Source organism: Tasmannia lanceolata, unplaced genomic scaffold (genome assembly GCF_043159265.1).
Source record: "Tasmannia lanceolata isolate RefF3 unplaced genomic scaffold, GAP_Taslan_0.1 ptg000008l, whole genome shotgun sequence".
In the NCBI taxonomy this organism is placed as follows: domain Eukaryota; kingdom Viridiplantae; phylum Streptophyta; class Magnoliopsida; order Canellales; family Winteraceae; genus Tasmannia; species Tasmannia lanceolata.
In genome coordinates, this window is record NW_027518685.1 from 21,346,601 (window position 1) to 21,363,090 (window position 16,490).

The 16,490-nt window shown below is 39.7% G+C and overlaps 1 protein-coding gene and 1 long non-coding RNA gene across 6 annotated transcripts in view; one reads left to right on the forward strand and one right to left on the reverse strand.

Annotated features, from left to right (window-relative positions):
- Positions 1-16,490, reverse strand: part of LOC143884776 (LEAF RUST 10 DISEASE-RESISTANCE LOCUS RECEPTOR-LIKE PROTEIN KINASE-like 1.2) — a 52,753-nt gene that overhangs the window by 28,515 nt on the left and 7,748 nt on the right. The window contains exons 1-2 of one of the 5 annotated variants that reach the window (XM_077388551.1): positions 6,914-7,906; positions 6,190-6,252 (exon numbers count right to left, since the gene is read on the reverse strand). The exons of 1 other annotated variant lie outside the window; for it this stretch is intronic. In XM_077388551.1, the coding sequence (XP_077244666.1) occupies positions 6,190-6,252; positions 6,914-7,634 (784 nt within the window). In that variant the 5' untranslated portion in view covers positions 7,635-7,906. Of the gene's footprint in view, positions 1-6,189; positions 6,253-6,913; positions 7,917-16,490 lie in introns of those variants that run through there. 3 more of the 5 variants (XM_077388549.1, XM_077388558.1, XM_077388554.1) reach the window with 3 other exon arrangements.
- Positions 6,342-9,967, forward strand: LOC143884777 (uncharacterized). The gene is made up of 3 exons (XR_013253069.1): positions 6,342-9,188; positions 9,266-9,341; positions 9,435-9,967. It is a non-coding gene; the product is annotated as an uncharacterized LOC143884777 (long non-coding RNA).

Sequence of the window (16,490 nt, forward strand, 5' to 3'; positions counted from 1 at the left end):
CGTCAACCCGGACTACAAGCCCATCAGGTAGAAGAAGCAGAACTTAGCCCCATAAAATTGTAACATATTAAAGAGGTCGACAAGTTCCTCCGAGCCGGGTTCATAGGAGAGATTTATTATTCTAAGTGGCTCGATTGTTATGGTGAAGAAACCGAATGAGAAATGGAGCATGCTTGAAGGGCTGCTACCCGCTTTCCCTAATCAACCTTTTGATCGATGCCACCTCGGGGCACGAGCTTCTTAGTTTTATGGACGCCTTCTCATGCTACAATTAAATCAGGTGTATGAGCTGTTGGGTATATAATATAACCTTATTATGTTCTAATATATGTCCAATAAGATAAGTGGGCCTACATGGGCTGGAGTCCATTAACCAGTCAATAACCCTAGTGTATCTCTATATATAGGGGCTGGAGGCAACAAACTAGGTATTCCAAACTAGATACCTAGGGTGTAATGCTTTAAGATTGTTAGATCAAGCAAAGGTTGCTTGAAGCATTACAAACTAGGTATTCCAAACTAGATACCTAGTGTACAAGATTGTTTGACCATACCAGGCGATACAGAGATGGTTACAGAATCACATGTAGAGTCTGAACAGAATATTTCTGACACTCGTGTCCCACACTGACTTCTGAATCAGAACCTTTAAGAGTATCTACAAGAGATCGAGTACCCAAAAACTTTGGTGGGGACTTTGTGACCTACCATTTAGAGAATGAACCATCGACGTATAAGGAAGCGATGAGATCTAGGGACTTTTTGTTATAGGCAGAAGCCATTGATGATGAAATGAGCTCTCTGTTATACAATCAAACATGACAGCTAGTCAATTTGCCAAAAGAGGCTAAGACTGTAGGTTGTCAATGGATTTTAAAGAAGAAACTTAATCCTGACAAATCCATAGCTCGGTATAAAGCACGTTTAGTAGTTAAGGACTATACTGAAGTAGGTGGGATAGACTACTCTGATATTTACTTACCGGTATGTTATTTGTCTACGATAAGAATTCTTCTTGCTTTGACATCTATTGAGCAATATGTTGTGCATCAAATTGATGTAAAGACAGCTTTCCTTAATTGAAACATCACAGAGGAAATCTACATGAACCAACCGGAAGGGTTTGTCATGGAAGGTTTTGAGAACAAAGTTTGTAAGTTAAACAAATCTTTGTATAGTATTAAACAAGCACTTAAAATGTGGCATTAAAAATTCGACAAGGCAGTAAAGAGCTTTGGTTTTCAGACTAGTTACTCAGATAAGTGCCTTTACTTTTGTTCTGTGTCGAATAAGGTTGTATGTAGACGACATGTTGATTCTTGGTTCCGATCTCTCTGTAGTGAGTGACGTGAAATCAATGCTGGCTAAAGAATTCGACATAAAAGATTTTGCTGTGGTAGACATTATTCTTGGGATGAAAGTAAGTTTTGATAGGCAAGGAATAACTCTTAGCCAAGCCCATTATCTTGAGAGACTACTTTCTACATGGGGATACAGTGAGTGTAAACTGATTTAGACACCATTTGATTATACCAAAAGGCTGAGACCTGATGAAGGAGCCAGCGTGAATCAGTTGGATTATTCTAAACTGATTGATAGTCTCATATATGCGATGAGTTGCACTAGACCAGACATAACCTTTACGGTAAACATGCTAAGTCGTTTCACTAGTAATCCTGGCCATGAGCACTGGGATGCCCTTATGAGGCTGATGAGATATCTTAAGGGTACTCTACATTATGCTCTATGTTATAGTGGCCATCCTCCTATCCTGGAAGGATATTCTGATGCATCATGGAGCTCAAAATTATGAGACAGTAAATCTACTAGTGGTTATATATTTACACTGGATGGAATGCCTGTCTCAGAATTAGGAGACAGTAAATCTACATAGCAGCTGTTGCGTGGAAGTCAAAGAGACAGACTTGCATTGTTCTATCATCTATGGAATCGGAACTTAATGCTCTAGCTTCTGTGGGAGATGAAGCAGCATGGATAAGAGATCTGATCATAGACATTCTACTGGCCCGTTTAAAGATTAATTCTTTAAGCTTGTTCTGTGATAATCAAGCTACAATTACGATTGTAAAGAGCTCACTCTTTAATGGTAAGAGAAGACATCTCAGGCTGAAACATGTCATGTTGAATTATCATATAAAATAAGGTATTATCACTTTGGTTGATGTGCGATCGAAGGATAATATGGTTGATGCTCTTACAAATGGACTAAACAAAGATCGAATATTCAAAACCGTGGGAGAGATGGGGTTAACCTACATCCATGTTATTTTGAATTTTTAAATCTCTCTCTTTTGGCCAAGATAAGCACTTGATATATTTCAATGATGTTTACAGTTGTTTTATGTCATTCCACATTTGATGACATGTCCTTTTTAGGAAAGTTGTTTTATTCCAAACTTGATGTTACAACTTAACTCGAATTTAGATAAGATGACTGTAACATTCCAAATGAAAACATGGAATGGTTCTTTGCAAAAGAAACTATTTAGGTCTTGTTCTTGTATTGAAACTTGACAATTATGCTTATTGAGAGTGATTTTGTTTTTCAGCCAATATGATATTGTACTAAGTTCTTCTTCTGGTAGAACTAGATACTTTAGTATTTTACACAAATGATTGGATTCATTTTCATGAAATTCATATTTGATAATTTACTGGAATTAGCGAAAATGGAGGAGCTTGCCTCGATTTGGATTTTGATGATGATGACTTACTTGATGAGTGAATCGTTATAGAGCAATGAGAACTATTATTTTCTTTTCAACTGAATAAATAATGCACTTACATGCTTTTGTTTGACTTTAGATTATTTCTAAAACTCTTGATTATTTTTAAAAGTATTCTTGTTTTCAGTTGGATTACGGATCTTTTTTGATATGGTGATATGAATTATTCAAAATTTTGTTTGGACATTACATTATCTATCTATTGGATTGTGCTATATGTAGAACATAGGAGAAAATTGTTGGGTATATAATATAACTCTATTATATTCTAATATAAGCCCAATAAGATAATGGACCGATGTAGTGGGCTTACATGGGCTATAGTCTATTAACCAATCACAACCCTAGTGTATCTTATATATAGGGGCTGTAGGCAACATACTAGGTATTCCAAACTAGATACCTAGGATGTAATGCTTCAAGATTGTTAGATCAAGCAAAGGTTGCTTGAAGCATTACAAACTAGGTATTCCAAACTAGAGACCTACGGTGTACTGCTTCAAGATTGTTAGATCAAGCAAAGGTTGCTTGAAGCATTACAAACTAGGTATTCCAAACTAGATACCTAGGGTGTAATGCTTCAAGCAACCTTTGCTTGATCTAACATGAGCTTGGCATCCTGAAGATGTCCCTTCATCATCGAACAGGGCTCGCGTAGCTATTGAGTCATGCCCTTTCATCCGAAAAATGCATGAGCGTCCTACTAGAGGCTCGTCAAAAAGTTTTTCAAGGAACAGATTTGCCGGAACATGAAAGTATACGTCAATGATATGGTTGTCAAGAGCAAGAAGGCCGACCAACACATTGCAGACCTAAGCGAGACCTTCGCCATTCTACGCAAATTTCAGATGAAGCTGAACCTGACTAAGTGTGCGTTCAGGGTGACATCCGAAAAGTTTTTCGGCTTCATGGTCAATCAAAGAGGAATAGATGCTAACATGGAGAAAATCAATGTTGTCCTCGATATGATGCCGCCACGGATCATCAACGAGGTTCACACACCCACTGGACAGATCACCGCACTGAGCAGGTTCATGCCAAGATCCGTCGAAAAATGCCTACCGTTCTTCAAGGTGCTGAGGAACCTAAAAGAGTTCCTATGGACGGAGGAGTGCAAAAGCTCCTTCAAACAACTCAAGCGTTGTCTCGGCTCATCGCCGCTTCTTATGAACCCAGTTCGATGGTTGTAAGTGTGGTGCTAGTGCGAGAAGTGAAAATCGTGAGGATGATCTACTATTCTAGTCAGGTGCACCATTATGCCGAGATGAGGTGTTAGAAGATCAAGACGTTCTCCTATGCGGTTGTGACCATAGCTCAAAAACTGAGGTCTTACGTCCAGGACCATGTCATCAATGTTCCGACCGAGCAACCGCTCCGTAAGATCCTCCAAAGCCCATCAAGTAAGAACGACAAGTTAACTAGTTGGTGGAGCTTGGAGAATTTGATATCCGCTATAAACCCCGACCATCGATTAAGTCACATGTCTCCGCAGATTTCATTGCGGAGTGCACGATCCTAGAAGACCAAATTAGGAGGGCAAGAAACCGAAGTTGACCACACTCAAGCTCACCCAAACTTTCGCACGCCGATCAGGGACTCTCGAGCTATCCAAGGTAGATGATTTTGAAAATGAAGAGAAAATGAAGAGCTCCCTCCTATATATAGAGGCACACCGCCTTATGATGCATGTGAAACGCCACGTCTTCTCGCATTTCGGGCTGTCGATGGACATGTGGCATCCTCCCATTAGCTCACTCGCGACACGTAAGGGATCACCACCTTTACCTAGAAACGGTAGGCCATTTATGGCGGCCAACCCGATCATTGGAATTTTAAGGTAATCGTCGTGATGTCTCGCCATGAGCAATTTGAAATCTGCGTCAAACCTGAAAATGGCTCGAGCAAACTGAATCAGCCATGCGACGATTGAATTAGCTCATATGCAAATGAAACTGATTCGAACGTCTAGCTCAGGAAGGCCTCTGCTCGCCACATATACCGACTACTCGAGGAAGGATCGCCAGTTAACGGAACTCCCTATAAAAGTCATGAACATATCAAAGCCGAGGAACCTGGGAGAAACCGCCACCATTATCCCTGGACAAGGCAGCACTAGGCTGCACCTAGGATAACCAAGCAAATACCACAGCTTGACCAAAACCAGCCGAGGTGGTCAATCAAAGATTAAACCGAACGTAGTCTCAAGATGGTCAAGCAAAGAATAAAACTGGACGGAGACTTAAGAATGAATTCTTAGACATCTGGTGACTCAATCCACCACGAGGGCGAACATTAGCAAAATTTGATGAGCCACAACGAGAAATGTTAATCCAACAAACCAAAAAGACTACTTCCTCCGCCCGAAACGACCGGAGGAAGTGGGGCCAATAAGTTAGGGTAAAAATCAAACCACCTCTGAGAGTGCCACGTGGCACGAATCTATTGGGAAACTGCAGACGCTCAAAATGGGAGCCAAGGGTAGGAAGGCATTCCACACCTCCTCCTCCGGCCCCAATTTTAGCAACTGCCTTTTAAACAAGCAACCTTGCTGGCTCTAAAGATAATAATGGAAGCCTGGCTTTTAGGAAAGTTGCCCAATGAGAAAGTTGTCAATCCAGGTGAGTTGCCAAAACCTCCTAAGACTCTTCATCTATAAAAAGGAACTCTATCCATGGTAGGCATCTATTCACTTAAAGTCACATCGATACTCTACTTTTTTTTTAGCTCTGATTCCCTTTTTGAGCTGTGATTTGGCTTGAACGTTGAAGGGTTCCTCAGGAGTCCGTGTTGGAGGGTTCCCCAGGAGCCCTACCTCCGGTACTTCTAACGTATTTTTGTTGTGCCTGCAGCCATCTTTATCGGCTGAGCTCATCTCCATCTATTGCTCGAGGCTCAAGTCCAGATCTCGGCATCAACATTTATTATATCCCAATTTTAAAACCCAAAATGATTGAAAAGTAAGGGAGAAATTAAATTAATAACAAGCAAAATGGAGATATTACCTCCGAATTTTAAAACCCTAAATAACACTTCGATCTGCTGAGGTTTCTATACCGTGCTGTCCAATTTATACCACTACGAATCTGACGGTAACGATCATCCTATGCTGAAGAGTTTTTGGACACGGCGACGCCTACTTATCCACATTGGGGCCTAACAATTGATTCCAATTATGTGGGTCTTACTGTATTTTTCTTTTATTCCTTACTCGTGTCTACCGCAAGTTCAAGGCGAGTTCATAAAATGTTGGGTGCAATGATAAATCAATGGTAACAGGAAATCTTTTGGTCCCACGTAGGGGACATAGGTGTGAAATCAAGGCAAGATGCTCTTGTAAAATGTCATTTGACTAGTCCAATTCACAACCGATATCCCACGCGTAAGATAAAGGAATACAAGACATGGATGTAATTATTGTTGAGGACTCCGCTGGGTTCCTTACCTTCGCTTGTATCTCTCTTTTCTCTTTCAATATCTGGTGGGGTTCTGCCTAATCCCAAATTACCTAAAAAAAAAGAATACAAAAGCTATTATAGTATAAATAATTGAATATCGCGAGCTCTAACAACTCAAGCTTTTTGACTAATTGGTTGTTTCACAAGGTATCAAAGCTATTGTTTTGGATTCACAATGGGTTTTCAAATTCTAAAACTACTGAAAAATCGGTTTGGGACTCACAATGGGTTGTGAAATTCAAAAACGAAAAGGGCCATAGCTTTTCTTGGTAAAAACAGTATGGGCCTGTTTGTTTTGGATTTTTGAGAACGGATTGCGAGTTCAAAACTGATTAGTGTTGATCTTATGCCCTCAGTTGCCTTAGGGGCACCTCCACTTGGCTGTATCCTCTTTCTTTGAGTCCAATTATCAGTTTTGGACTCACAATCGATTCTAAATCCAAAAACGAACCGGCCTAAACGGGGGTTTCATGGATCAAGGATCTAGGCGCATCTAATCAAGGTGTTCTCAACTCTATTTGACAAGACTCTCGATCACTGTTCCTGATCCGATCATGTACACGAGGCACAAATGGAACCCAAGAAGTGTCTGTTAGGAAGAACTGAAGAAGGCTAAAAAAACCCCTGCTTCTTAGGGTTTTGTCCATTTACCATGAGCAAGAAACAGTAGCTGAGTTAGGAATTAAGTGGGGAACAAGAAAAGTATCATACCGGTTCGGCACGGGAGGAAGAGATGTGTTTGGTTGCTGCTGCATAAACAAGTGGGGCGTTGATCTGTGTTAGGATCGCAGGTGCCGTGGCAAGGGCCACACAGCCCAGATTCCCACGTCAAATTGAAACCCTCCTGGAGAACATCTCCAACACGCTCTGGATATCCCCGCAGGTAATTCACTTTCTCTTTCGTAGCCGAAACAACACTAGCTCGACAATTACTAAACAATTCAAGAGGCCTTTTCATATAGATTTCATCGGTGGTAAAGTAAGCATAATTGCCTGTTGTTGCGAAGTAAGGAACTAGGTGGAAGTCCTCCTCAGTGATTTGAATCTCGCTGGAGCAATTATAGAAGATGATACTCTGGTTACCAGAAGTATAATCAAGTAATGAGGAATTGAGGGTGATGTTATTAGAAGGCAGAGGGCACGGGTTCGACACAAATTCCCTATCGACAATAGTTAGGATGGATTTCTCGTAATCGATGTTCTTCACCACGTATGCCCTCGACCCAATCTTTATCTGGGGAAGATTGTCATTGCAGGTAATTTCAAAATCAGGATAGATGCAACTTTCAGGGCTATTAAAGTGGAAAGGGTAACTAATGTTGAGGGTGATGCCTCCACAGGGGGACTGGGAAGGGCCACACTCGTCTTGGGAAAAAGAAATTGGAGCAAAGAAGAGGAAGAGAAGAGATGATTGCAAGAGCAACTGATGCATTTTGAGAGACTCCCCAACTGGGATTTTTCAGGGTTCTTTACCAGTAGGCTATTTCAACCGATTTGCAGGAGAGATGTTAAGGTATTTAGTAATTTAAAGGAAAGAAATGGAAGACTTAAGGGACGAGACTAGTCTAAGTCTAGTCTTCTCAAGGTATGGATTTTCTATAAGACCAAGCTTCTGAGAAATTGCAGAAATGTTAACTGCTGAGGCACTCAACACCATGAAATGCACGGCTTGGTACTCTTTCCACACGCCGTATGGCACACGTAGGAGTGAGTGATTTCACGAGAAAGAAATCAGTACACCGGAATTAGTATTGGCACCATCTCAACTAGTCTTTCTTGTTTTGCTTTCAAATTTGTAGTCTCAAAAATGGGGGTCCCACACAGGCAACATGTGAATTTAGGGCCGTCAATAACACGATAAGACCGACATGGTCCTCAGACTAAGGCCCTGTCAAAATCAATGGTTTATCTTTCTGATGGTGGATCTTAGATCATCTAATCAATCAAGGTGTTGTCAACTCTATTCGACCAGACTTGACCACCGTTCGGATCTACCAACGTGATCCCATCATGTACACGAGGCACGAATGGAGCCCAATAAGTGTCTACTTAGCAATTTCCATTTACTATAAGCAAGTAACACTAGCACCTAGCAGGCTTATGAATTATGTGGGGCACAAGAAAAAGTAGCATACCGGAAGCTTTTGGAGCCATTGGTTGATTCACATTGGTTGGGCACGAGGAGAAGATATGTGTCTTGTGGCTGCAGAAACAGGTGGGGCTTTCATGAGTAAAACCTGGGTTAGGAGGGCAGAACTCTCCAGTGCCGAATTTGCACGTCAAATAGAAATCCTCCTTTAGAACATAGCCAACACTCGATTCGTTGAGCATCATGAGATCCACAGCCTTTCTAGGAATACGAATGGAAGCCACAATAGCTTGGCAAGTAGGCCTCAATTCAATAGGCGTGTCCTTATAGGTTGGATCGAACATAAAGTAAGTATGATTGGGTTTATTTTTAAGGCAAGGAACTTGGTTGATATCTGAAATTTGAATGGGTCTGAAGCAGTTATAGAAAATGATACTCAGCTGACCAACAGCATAATCAAATAATGAGACATCAATGTTATCCGAAGGCCGAGGGCACTCATTAGACCCCAAATCCCTATCGACAATCCTAAGGATCAAGTTCTCTTGATCGAACCCTTTCACAACGTATGCCCTTAACTTAATCTCTTTCTCCTGATGATTGTCTTGGCAGGTATTTTCAAAACCAGGATGGCTGCATTTTGTAGTGGGATTGACAACGTGTAAAGGGTAACTAATGTTAAAGGTGATGCTTCCGCAGCAATTGTTATTATCTGTCATTTCCTCGTCTCGGGAAAAAGAAATCGGCGCAAAGAAGAGGATGACTAGGCAACATAGTAAGTGCAAGTGATGCATTTTGAAAGACTCCCCCAACTGGGATTTTTCTGGGTTCTCTACAACTAAGCTGTTACGACCGATTTGTAGGATGAGACTAGTGGTGAAAGTCTAGTCTTTCAAGGTATGGATTTTCTACAAGACCAAGAATGACGTTTGGTTTGCAAGCTTCCTAGTAATTGAGTGCGAAGGAAAATGCAGGGTCCGTAGTCTTTTCACAAGCGTTTTGGGCACGCGTAGGAGTGATTTCACGAGAAAGAAACCAGAACCGGAATTGGTATGGACACCCTCTCAAATAGTCTTTCTTCTTTTGCTTTCAAATTTGAGTCTGAAAAAGCGACTGATTACCGTATTAATGGGTCTCACACAGGCAATATATGAAATTAGGGCCGAAATCAACATGATGAGACGGACGTGTTGGTAAGATTAAGGCCCTGCCAAAATCAACGGTTTATCTTTCCTGTGGTGGAACTAGAAACAAGGCCAGATGGATCCAGAGGCTAGGGCCATCGGATCAAGATGCCAACTAATGGGTTGGACTTTTTGTTCACTGGAAGGATCAACAGATTTGATCAAGTCCATGTGTCACAGATGGGCCTAAACGTGGTTATTGATGGGGCTGCAAGGCATAGCTTTTCGGAAATTTCCAAAACGTCTACAAGTTTCTAAATAGTTTGCAGAACATCCCTAGTTGCTATATGTTTGTTACTAAATTTAGAGGGTTGGGTTATTGAGTCTTGGTAAGTTGTTTAGGCATATGGGTTCAATTAGATTTAGGAATTAGAGTTTTACTTGGAGAAGGAGTTTATTTATTTTGGGAAAAGAGACTTTATAAAACCTACATGCAAGGGTTGTTTGTACGGTTCAAGATTTGTTTATGAAATAAAGAATTTTCTTCTTTCTTGGTTAGAGAAAGTGGTATTTCACTCGTTCTTCATGGATTAATCAACCTCGACTAATTCTTCACAGTTGTTAGGTAAATATCCTAACAATAGTAAGACTTTATAGGAATTTTTAATTAAATTTCTAGTCCTCTGAAGGATATGAGTGAGCATAGGTAAAAGTGGGGGCCAGTTGTTTAATGATCCAAAATTCCAAATTGTTTATATGCTAGGACATGCTATGGATGGCACTAAAATTCTTCCCCCATCGAAAGAGACAGTCTCCCCCCATAGAAAGGGACCGTCAACTTAAATTATTTTGGAATTTGAAATAACCAAAATACCTTCTTCCCAGAATTTGTCTTTGTTGAGATTAGAGTCTTGTTTTCACATGAGGAATGGATTTCTTGTAGTGTGTCATAATGGGATTAGGAACGGGAGAAAGTCTTGGATGGTTGCTAATACAGCCTGTTATATCTTATTAGTTCCTAGTTAGATTAGGAAAGAGAGATATTTAGGTGGGGGTGTCAATGGATCTGGACGGTCCTATGGATCGTCCGAATCTGAACGTTAATGAACGGGATCTAAACATATGAATAGGATCCATGGGCATATTTCGGATCATCAAATCTAGGATCCGAAAATTTTTGGATTGTGTATGGGCACGCCACAAATGCTCATTGGATAGTCACGATCCGAAATGGTTTACAAAAATACCCTCCAAATTTTGTTATTGCTAACCGTGCTATGAGCGGTATTTTGGTCAAAACCTCTCTTATCACTTAATGAATCAGATGGAATGCGATTTCACTCATTTCAGTCTCTTCATTTCATACTTTCACGAAGGAAAAGAGAGGGGTTTTGTTCTTTATGCATCATATTCTTTGATGATAGTTATACATTATATTTGTGTATGTAATTTTGATTAGTTTTATTGTTTACAAGCATTATTATACACATAGATTAAACAAAGATAAATTTTTAATTTGGTTGAAGAAAATGTATAGAGACACAGTAATAATGGACTGCCATTATATCTCTTTTGAAAAAAATTAATTGTTTACTTAGCTTAGTGGGGCATAATAGGACACTCCGATGGACAGTCCGAATTAAAATGGATCGTGATCATGACGTGGAAAGTAGGATTTGAAGAACAATCCGAATCCGACCCGACCGGTAAGGAATTTGAATGGATCGTGACTGTGAAATAGGTGGATCCGACCCGAAGTGGATCCGCTGACACCTTTAAAAAATTTAGTCATACAAGTTACGATACATTTTATGGAAGTGTGTGGTCAAGAGATTGAGTGTAAAGCTACGTGGAAAAATATGAGAGAAGACTGAGAGGTTCCAAAAGAAGAATATGGGAACTGTTTTGGACGTCCGAGTTGGGTTTTGATCAAAAGGACATCATTGTAATCCTTTTTGTTCTTGATCATAGTGGAATCTTTCTTTGAATAGACCGTGGATGTCAGTAATATTGCCAAACGACGTGAATTTATGTTTCATTGTGTATGACAAGTGATTTCTTTACTATTTCTATCTTGTTTGCACCATATAGATCAAAATATGGTAGATGGATTACAGTGCCATAATATCAAAGTCTCGTGGCTAGAACGGTGGTTGGTGAAGAATGATAGAGAACAAAGACTTCTAAAAGGTTGATGGTGATTCTAGCTAGAGGTAGAGTTCTGTTCTTGTGTGGTTTAGTTTTGATTACGGAGGTGATTGGATCGATCGAAGGAGGTTCGATTCAAATGGGAGAGAAAACGAGCGAAACTCCCTTGGATATGTGAAACCATTTAGCATGTACGGCTTTATCTGTCTTGCTAATTAGAATATCACCTAGCTGATTAGACATGATATGACCAATTGATCATATGTTGCTTTGGGCAGACAACTAGAGAATGATTGTTTAGATCGGACAGTCAGAGCCAAAATTCAACTATTTGCTTTCCAAGTTTATGGAGTGATGATTTATCTGAAATAGTAGCAAATAGCTCAATCTCGAAATTCAAGATTGACAAATTTAATGGAAAAGCCAATTCCATTCTATGGTAAATGAGAGTGCTGGATATTCCAGTTCAGTAGGACATCGCTAAGGCATCGATAGCCAAGGATGACAAATTTAAAAAGATCCTCATGGGTTTGTGATGCAGGTGCATCGCCCAGATTGCAAAGATCAACGGTCTGACATGAAGCCTAGGCCCTGATGAAAGAAAAGATAATGACAAACAAGTTTTATTTTAGTTGGAATTCTTTTAATTAAGTTGATAAGCTTTCTAGAAGCTTAATTAAATTAAGAGTTTGAATAGGCCTAGGATAGTAATTGATTAGTTTAAGTGTTAGGCCTAAAATCGGTAACAGATATGGCAGTGACGTCAGAGCTGAGCTGGAGGACCAGAGGAGCCGAAGCGAAGAAGTTGCGTTCGGGGGATCGAAATGAAGGAGTTGAGTCCTGCACAAGGGCTGTCAGAGAAAGTGGTATTTCACTCGTTCTTCATGGATTAATCAACCTCGACTCATTCTTCACACTTCCAGTTACTAGGGAAATATCCTCACAATAGTAAGACTTTATAGCAATTTTTAATTAAATTTCTAGTCCTATGAAGGATATGAGTTGGCATAGGTAAAAGTGGGGGCCACTTGTTTAATGATCCAAAATTCCAAATTGTTTATATGGTAGGACATGCTATGGATGGCACTAAAATTCTTCCCCCATCGAAAGAGACGGTCTCCCCCACAGAAAGGGACCGTCAACTTAAATTATGAACACATACACAAATCCAAATGTTTATACAGTCTTATGGGGAGATGTTAATTTGCTGTGTGGCACATCCTTAACGTAGCAAGGATCATTTACATAGGACAAGCTACGATGGTGTCAAGCCTAATCTTTAGATGTGTCTATCGAAACCTCCAATCAAAATGTCTGTGCCCTTTCTAATATCGGGCCCACCCTGTTTGAAATTCTTGAAAGAAGTTTTATTTGGAATTTGAAATAACCAAAATACCTTCTTCCCAGAATTTGTCTTTGTTGAGATTGGAGTCTTGTTTTCACACGAGGAATGGATTTCTTGTAGTCTGTCATAATGGGATTAGGAACGGGAGAAAGTCTTGGATGGTTGCTAATACAGCCTGTTATCTCTTATTAGTTCCTAGTTAGATTAGGAAAGAGAGATATTTAGGTAGGGGTGTCAATGGATCCGGACGGTCCTATAGATCGTCTGAATCTAAACGTTAATGAACGGGATCTAAACATATGAATAGGATCCATGGGCATATTTCGGATCATCAAATCTAAGATCCGAAGAATTTTGGATTGTGTATGGGCACGCCACAGATGCCCATTGGATAGTCACGATCCGAAATGGTTTACAAAAATACCCTCCAAATTTTGTTATTGCTAACCGTGCTATGAACGGTATTTTGGTCAAAACCTCTCTTATCACTTAATGAATCGGATGGAATGCGATTTCACTCATTTCAGTCGCTTCATTTCATACTTTCACGAAGGAAAAGAGAGGGGCTTTGTTCTTTATGCATCATATTCTTTGATAATAGTTATACATTATATTTGTGTATGTAATTTTGATTAGTTTTATTGTTTACAAGCATTATTATACACATAGATTAAACAAAGATAAATTTTTAATTTGGTTGAAGAAAATGTAAAAAGACACAGTAATAGTAGACTGCCATTCTATCTCTTTTTAAAAAATTAATTGTTTACTTAGCTTAGTGGGGCATAATAGGACACTCCGATGGACGGTCCGAATTAAAATAGATCGTGATCATGACGTGGAAAGTAGGATCTGAAGAACAATCCGACTCCGACCCGACCTGTAAGGAATTTGAATGGATCGTGACTGTGACATAGGTGGATCCGACCCGAAGTGGATCCGTTGACACCTTTAAAAAATTTAGTCATACAAGTTACTATACATTTTATGGAAGTGTGTGGTCAAGAGATTGAGTGTAAAGCTACGTGGAAAAATATGAGAGAAGACTGAGAGGTTCCAAAAGAAGACTATGGGAACTATTTTGGACGTCCGAGTTGGGTTTTGATCAAAAGGACATCATTGTAATCCTTTTTGTTCTTGATCATAGTGGAATCTTTCTTTGAATAGACCGTGGATGTCAGTAAAATTGCCAAACGACGTGTATGACAATTTATTTCTTTACTACTTCTATCTTGTTTGCACCATACATATCAAAATATGGTAGATGGATTACAATGCCATAATATCAAAGTCTCGTGGCTAGAACGGTGGTTGGTGAAGAACGATAGAGAACAAAGACTTTTAAAAGCTTGATGGAGATTCTAGCTAGAGGTAGAGTTCTGTCCTCATGTGGTTTAGTTTTGATTAAGGAGGTGATTTTTATTTTTTTTGATAGGTAGGTGTTGGAAAAATTAGATAATGGATACGATCTATAGTTTATTCAAACCCAAAAAATCTGCAACTTGAAATGAAAAAACTCTTTCTGTTCGGAAACCAGAAATAAAATAGAACTTATCTGTTTGGTTGAAAACCCTTTGGAAATCAGATTGAAAAGAATAAGACTGAGTCGTGCCACTGGTCACTCTCCTTAAGAATCGTATCCGCCCCCTACCGGTGCAACCGGGATTTGCGAACCGAGGCTCCAAGATAAAACAGCCGAAATTGGCCCCAGTCCACGTGCACTCGCTGACTGGTCAACCCAGAATCACCAACGGAACTGTGCTCAGAAAGCCTTGAGTTATAAATTTCAGAATGTGCAAAAACGTCTGTGTAATTTCTGTGTCCAAAACAATCTGTCTCGTCCCCTTTAATAGACCTGAAAGTGGGGTAAAGCCACCATTAAAACACACCCTTAAAGGCCAGTAACGTTTTTTCTCCCAACAGTCATTTTTGTGACCGTTGAGATTTTAAACGGTTCTTTGCAATTAAGGTGGTGTGTCCATATCAAAACCAAGGCCACGGGCTACGGCCACGGCCCGGCAAGGCGAGGCACGCGCGCACGTGTATGTGTTTTTTACACATGGGCTTATGCTCTTCTAAAAGCCCAAGACCCAACAAATTCTAAAGCCCATTGAAGGCTCAAGCCTTTCTCCAACTCTCCATCTTATATGGATGAGAAAATTTCTTTCAAGCTCCTATGTGGGACTATTTATTTTGCCTTGGTTTAGAGAGCACAACATTCACACACACATCAAGGTCTTGGGTTCAAGTCCCCATTCATGCAATTGATTCTAGTTTTCAAAAAAAGAGGGGGAGAACTTTAATTTGAATCTTCCCTCCAAATTTTAAACACAAAGCAAAAGCATCTTTGACTTTTCTATTTAAAATATTTGAAATTGTCCAACAGTAGGTGATTGGATCGATAGAAGGAGGTTCGATTCAATTGGGAGAGAAAACTAGCGAAACTCCCTTGGATATGTGAAACCATTTAGCATGTACGGCTTTATCTGTCTTGCTAATTAGAATATCACCTAGCTGATTAGACATGATATGACCAATTGATCATATGTTGCTTTGGGCAGACAACTAGAGAATGATTGTTTAGATTGGACAGTCAGAGCCAAAATTCAACTATTTGCTTTCCAAGTTTATGGAGTGATGATTTATCTGAAATAGTAGCAAATAGCTCAATCTCGAAACTCAAGATTGACAAATTTAATGGAAAAGCCAATTCCATTCTATGGTAAATGAGAGTGCTGGATATTCCAGTTCAGTAGGACATTACTAAGGCATCGATAGCCAAGGATGACAAATTTAAAAAGATCCTCATGGGTTTGTGATGCAGGTGCATCGCCCAGATTGCAAAGATCAACGGTCTGACATGAAGCCTAGCCCTGATGAAAGAAAGGATAATGACAAACAAGTTTTATTTTAGTTGGAATTCTTTTAATTAAGTTGATAAGCTTTCTAGAAGCTTAATTAAATTAAGAGTTTGAATAGGCCTAGGATAGTAATTGATTAGTTTAAGTAAATTTGTTTTGAGAGTTTTTAGGGATTAGATTTGTTTTGCTTCTACGTTTCCTATTGTAATGCAAAGGGGCAATCTCCTCTATAAATATCATTATATGGAATGGAAAGATAGCTTTTATCGATTGAAATTTGTTGCCTTCTAACTGCTTTGCCGTGTTGCTGTCTGAATCTTTGGTAGAGAAGAGCCATCTTCTGCTCTTGTTATTTTTACTCTATTGCTCCCATCCCCCAAACACCAATCGACCCCCACCCTTCAAAGCCTATTCCAAAACCTTACTGTTAGTTAATTCTCCACCTACCCACCTATCCGATCACCTCTATCCCTTGTTCTCCTACTATTATTTAGGCCACCCACATATAATTCCCTAGTATCTTTAGCCTTTATGCCATCCACCTTGTTCCAGCCAAACCCCTCCTTCATTTAGTCTACTTTCACAGTCCATAACTTTTCCCTTCAACTCACTATTTCTTATCCGACCAACAAATTCCCTTCACCTCTTAATCAATTTTTTTTATTTCTTATCAATTCTTGATTCTTGAACTACACTTCTTGATCCCCTCTAATCAACCAAG